The sequence below is a fragment of the Sinocyclocheilus grahami genome, unplaced genomic scaffold (genome assembly GCF_001515645.1).
Source record: "Sinocyclocheilus grahami isolate Dianchi unplaced genomic scaffold, SAMN03320097.WGS_v1.1 scaffold2071.1, whole genome shotgun sequence".
Classification (NCBI taxonomy): Eukaryota; Metazoa; Chordata; class Actinopteri; order Cypriniformes; family Cyprinidae; genus Sinocyclocheilus; species Sinocyclocheilus grahami.
The window spans coordinates 11677-17845 of NW_015507250.1; the positions used below are offsets into that span (position 1 = coordinate 11677).

At 43.1% G+C, this 6169-nt stretch overlaps 1 protein-coding gene across 1 annotated transcript in view; it reads left to right on the plus strand.

Moving 5' to 3' along the window:
• Nucleotides 1-5769, plus strand: part of LOC107573927 (kinesin-like protein KIF1C) — a 16787-nt gene extending 11018 nt beyond the window's left edge. Inside the window, exons 7-16 of the mRNA XM_016260388.1 lie at nt 367-444; nt 542-607; nt 980-1058; nt 1184-1262; nt 1363-1511; nt 3201-3403; nt 3488-3567; nt 4184-4272; nt 5397-5599; nt 5686-5769. Of these exons, the coding sequence (XP_016115874.1) occupies nt 367-444; nt 542-607; nt 980-1058; nt 1184-1262; nt 1363-1511; nt 3201-3403; nt 3488-3567; nt 4184-4272; nt 5397-5599; nt 5686-5769 (1110 nt within the window). The remainder of the gene's footprint in view (nt 1-366; nt 445-541; nt 608-979; nt 1059-1183; nt 1263-1362; nt 1512-3200; nt 3404-3487; nt 3568-4183; nt 4273-5396; nt 5600-5685) is intronic.
• Nucleotides 5770-6169: the final 400 nt, after the last annotated feature.

Here is a 6169-nt window from a genome sequence, read left to right on the forward strand (position 1 = left end):
GTGTGTGAGAGTGTGAGAGTGTGTGTGTGTGAGAGTGTGATAGTGTGTGTGTGTGAGAGTGTGATAGTGTGTGTGTGTGTGTGTGTGTGTGTGTGTGTGTGTGAGTGTGTGTGAGTGTGTGTGTGTGTGTGTGTGTGTGTGAGTGAGTGTGTGTATGTATGTGTGTGTGTGTGAGAGTGTGATAGTGTGTGTGTGTGAGAGTGTGATAGTGTGTGTGTGTGAGAGTGTGATAGTGTGTGTGTGTGAGAGAGTGTGTGTGTGTGTGTGTGTGTGTGTGTGTGTGTGAGAGAGAGTGTGTGTGTGTGTCTGTGAGTGTGTGTGTGTGATGGTCTGTGTGTTTTTCACGTGTTTCTCTGGCGTGTGCAGGTCAGTAAGGTGAGTCTGGTGGATCTGGCAGGCAGTGAGCGAGCGGATTCATCCGGAGCCAAAGGCATGAGATTAAAGGTACTAAAACTGATGATCACATCTGTAATGAAGACTCAGTGTCTTCATCGCTCTCTCACACAAACCCTGTCTGTCTGTCTGTCTGTCTGTCCATCAGGAAGGTGCAAATATCAATAAATCTCTCACCACGCTGGGGAAAGTCATCTCCGCTCTGGCTGAAATGGTGAGACACTTTACTGAATGATTTAGTTCATGAAATGATCGTTCTGTCCTCATGTACGGCTCCTCGTGTCGCTCCAGACCTGTGAAATATAAGAGTGCTCCATAAATCTTTAGTAAAATGTTTCTGAATACAATAAAAGTATATGATGTGGTAAAGAGCAGCCTGGACATTCTGCTGAATGTCTCTTTTATGTTCCACAGAAGAAAGAAACTCATATGGGTTTGTAATGAGATGAACTTCCTGTCAGAGAGAAGCTAGTGGTGTATTTATGTACCATTTGAAGCCTCGGTCTGTTAAATGACTGTTGAGTGTCTGTCAGTGATCATGATCATTACTTCTGCTGTATATGAACTCTGTGTGTTTGTAACACAGCAAAACAGCAAAAGAAGGAAAAGTGAGTTCATCCCGTACAGAGACTCAGTGCTCACCTGGATACTGAAGGAGAACCTGGGTAAGACGCGCACACATACACACACACACACACACTCACACACACACACACACACACACACACTCACAAACACACACACACACACACACAGAGTTGAGGTTATGAAGCGTGTGTTTGTGTTTCAGGTGGTAATTCTCGTACGGCTATGATCGCTGCTCTCAGTCCTGCAGATATTAATTATGAGGAAACACTCAGCACTCTCAGGTACATCGATCAATTAATCAATCGATCAGTCGATGAATCGTCCATCTGTGCGAATCTTCAGAGCTTCCTGTTGTGTGTGTGTGTGTGTGTGTGTGTGCAGATATGCTGACCGTGCGAAGCAGATCCGCTGTAATGCTGTAATTAATGAGGATCCAAATGCTCGTCTGATCAGAGAACTGAAGGAGGAAGTGAACCGACTCAGAGAGCTGCTGCTGTCACAAGGACTGAGCCGGCTGATGACTGCTCCAGGTACACACTCACACACACACACACACACACACACTCTCTCTCTCTCTCTCTCTCTCTCACACACACACTCTCACACACACACACACACACACACACTCTCTCTCTCTCTCTCTCTCTCTCACACACACACTCTCACACACACACACACACACACACACTCTCTCTCTCTCTCTCTCTCTCTCACACACACACTCTCACACACACACACACACACACACACTCTCTCTCTCTCTCTCTCTCTCTCACACACACACTCTCACACACACACACACACACACACACTCTCTCTCTCTCTCTCTCTCTCTCACACACACACTCTCACACACACACACACACACACACACTCTCTCTCTCTCTCTCTCTCTCTCACACACACACTCTCACACACACACACACACACACACACTCTCTCTCTCTCTCTCTCTCTCTCACACACACACTCTCACACACACACACACACACACACACTCTCTCTCTCTCTCTCTCTCTCTCACACACACACTCTCACACACACACACACACACACACACTCTCTCTCTCTCTCTCTCTCTCTCACACACACACTCTCACACACACACACACACACACACACTCTCTCTCTCTCTCTCTCTCTCTCACACACACACTCTCACACACACACACACACACACACACTCTCTCTCTCTCTCTCTCTCTCTCACACACACACTCTCACACACACACACACACACACACACTCTCTCTCTCTCTCTCTCTCTCTCACACACACACTCTCACACACACACACACACACACACACTCTCTCTCTCTCTCTCTCTCTCTCACACACACACTCTCACACACACACACACACACACACACTCTCTCTCTCTCTCTCTCTCTCTCACACACACACTCTCACACACACACACACACACACACACTCTCTCTCTCTCTCTCTCTCTCTCACACACACACTCTCACACACACACACACACACACACACTCTCTCTCTCTCTCTCTCTCTCTCACACACACACTCTCACACACACACACACACACACACACTCTCTCTCTCTCTCTCTCTCTCTCACACACACACTCTCACACACACACACACACACACACACTCTCTCTCTCTCTCTCTCTCTCTCACACACACACTCTCACACACACACACACACACACACACTCTCTCTCTCTCTCTCTCTCTCTCACACACACACTCTCACACACACACACACACACACACACTCTCTCTCTCTCTCTCTCTCTCTCACACACACACTCTCACACACACACACACACACACACACTCTCTCTCTCTCTCTCTCTCTCTCACACACACACTCTCACACACACACACACACACACACACTCTCTCTCTCTCTCTCTCTCTCTCACACACACACTCTCACACACACACACACACACACACACTCTCTCTCTCTCTCTCTCTCTCTCACACACACACTCTCACACACACACACACACACACACACTCTCTCTCTCTCTCTCTCTCTCTCACACACACACTCTCACACACACACACACACACACACACTCTCTCTCTCTCTCTCTCTCTCTCACACACACACTCTCACACACACACACACACACACACACTCTCTCTCTCACACACACACACACACTCACACACATACACACTCACAAGTTTTAATGTTTGATGCTCACAGTCATGTTTAAAATGTCTCTCTGCTTATCTATCAGCTGCTGAAGTAAATAATAACCGTGTGGGCGTCGCTCTAATGCCTGCTGACCCTGCCTCCAATGGAGCTCCGCCCACATCTGCACCTGTCCTGGGAGAAGGCCCTGCCTCTGAGAGTGACCCCGCCTCTCTGGATGGCCACGGCCAATTAGAAGAGTTTCAGGGCGAGATGATAACCAATGAGGAAGCAGTGGAGAGACTGAAGGTACGAGGGGGCGGGGCTGTGGTGGTGGGCGGAGCCTGAGATAATCAGAATCAGTAATGTGTGTGTGTGTGTGTGTGTGTGCAGGAAACAGCGAAGATCATCGCTGAGCTGAATGAGACGTGGGAGGAGAAGCTGAGGAAGACCGAGTCGATCCGACTGGAGAGGTAAACACTGGTTTCACTGCTGCAGGTGATTGTTTGATGTCTGACACTAAAACACCAGATGACGATCAATAAGTAAATAAATGCACATAAAATATTGATTTGGTTTGAAGTATTTTATTAGCTCAATGCTTCTGCAAAGAAAAAGCACTTCTAGCAAGCAGATTTAATAAAAAATTAGCAAACAAGACAAATAAACAATTATGTGGACATGAAATATTGATATTTATTGATTTTTTTTTGTTGTTGTTTAAATTTGACCTGTTTATTATTATTATTATTCATAAAAGTGTACAAAAATTATATAGCAACAAGATAAACCTTCAAACAAAATTACAGCAATAGTAATACCGACAATACAAGATTAGTTTTTGTTTTTTAAGCAATTAATAATTCCAGCATGGAGCTGTTTTTGATTAGACATATTAAAATTACAGTTACAAGAGTTATAAAATATTGTATAATAAAACATTAATTTTGAAGATTTACTTACTTTCTTCATTTACTTATTGTCCCTGAAAATAAACAAACTGAGTTGAAATGACTTCATTCAAGTTTGTTTCAGATTGTGATGCAAACGCTCAGATGCTCGTGTGATCCGTGTGTTTCCTGTGTGCAGGGAGTCGATTCTGGCGGAGATGGGAGTGTCTATTAAAGAGGATGGAGGAACTGTCGGAGTGTTTTCACCTAAAGGGGTCTGTATACACACTCTCTCTCTCACACACACACGCTCTCTCTCTCACACTCACACACACACACACACTCACTCACACACACACACACACACACACACTCTCGCACACACACACACACACATACATAGTCATACAAACACACACACAGTCGCATACACACACACACACACATTACACACTTAAGAGTTTTAAGTATAAATGTTTGATACACAGTCATGTTTTAAATAGTGCTGTCAATCAATTAAAAAAATGAATTATAACTAATTAATCACATTTTTTCTGAAATTAATCGCGATTAATCCCACTTAGCATTTACATTTTTAAGTATACTTTTATATTGCAATAATTTCACATTCAATCTTCAAATTAAGCTAAAAACAACATAGACAGTATATTTAAAAAATGTGTTTGTCGGCATCTTTTCTTATAACTGAAGACGAGTATCAATGATACCAATACTACTGATGTCTCTATAAAATTGTTATTTTTTCCTAATGTTTAACCATTGACTATATGCCACGGAGTACTCCACAACAAGAAGACCCAAATGCAGCATTTATTAAAGAGTCCAAAAACAAACAGTGAAATCCAAATCAGGGCAAAACAGAGTAACAGAAACACATAACAGAAAACAATAAACCAGCAACCAAAGACAAAGAAAACCGGGCTTATATGTGGATGAGCTAACAAGGTCATTGAGACACAGCTGAATGTAATGAGACTTGATAGTTAAAGCAAAGGGTGATGGGAACTGAAGTCCAGAGAAACAAACAAAACTAAGAAGCGTGCCCTCTGGGGGCTATACATGGGCACACCAACTAGACACTGTGACACTATATGTAATGTTGACTATACGAACAATACAGTATAACTGAGCGCTATCAATTTTAGCATTTATTAGACTTTAAAAAATAACTTCTAAGTTAAGTGAACTTAAAACAATCTTCACATAAACCGTTTATAATAAATGTCATATTTACCCGTGCCCTTCAGAAGCAGCAGTTGTGAGTGGAGTGGCCAACCCTAACTACGCCCCTGCATTAACTGCGTTAAATATTCTTAACGCCGTTAAACTGGGAAAATTAACGCGCTAATTTTGACAGCACTAGTTTTAAAATGTCTCTATTCGTCTTTTAGCTGCTGAAGTCAATAATAACCATGTGGGCGTCACTCTAATGCCTGCTGACCCCGCCTCCAATGGAGCTCCGCCCACATCTGCACCTGTCCTGGGAGAAGGCCCTGCCTCTGAGAGTGACCCCGCCTCTCTGGATGGCCACGGCCAATTAGAAGAGTTTCAGGGCGAGATGATAACCAATGAGGAAGCAGTGGAGAGACTGAAGGTACGAGGGGGCGGGGCTGTGGTGGTGGGCGGAGCCTGAGATAATCAGAATCAGTAATGTGTGTGTGTGTGTGTGTGTGTGTGCAGGAAACAGAGAAGATCATCGCTGAGCTGAATGAGACGTGGGAGGAGAAGCTGAGGAAGACCGAGTCTATACGCCTGGAGAGGTAAAGCACACTGGTTGTACTGTCTGAGGTCTGTCACTAAACCCCAGATGACAGTCAACAAATGAATAAATGGACACAAAATATTTTATTAGCTGAAAAATTGAAGTATTTTATTAGCTCAATGCTTCTGCAAAGAAAAAGCACTTCTAGCAAGCAGATTTAATAAAAAATGAGCAAACAAGACAAATAAACAATTATGTGGACATGAAATATTGATATTTATTGATTTTTTTTGTTGTTGTTTAAATTTTACCTGTTTATTATTATTATTATTCATAAAAGTGTACAAAAATTATATAGCAACAAGATAAACCTTCAAACAAAATTACAGCAATAGTAATACCGACAATACAAGATTAGTTTTTGTTTTTTAAGCAATTAATAATTCCAGCATGGAGCTGTTT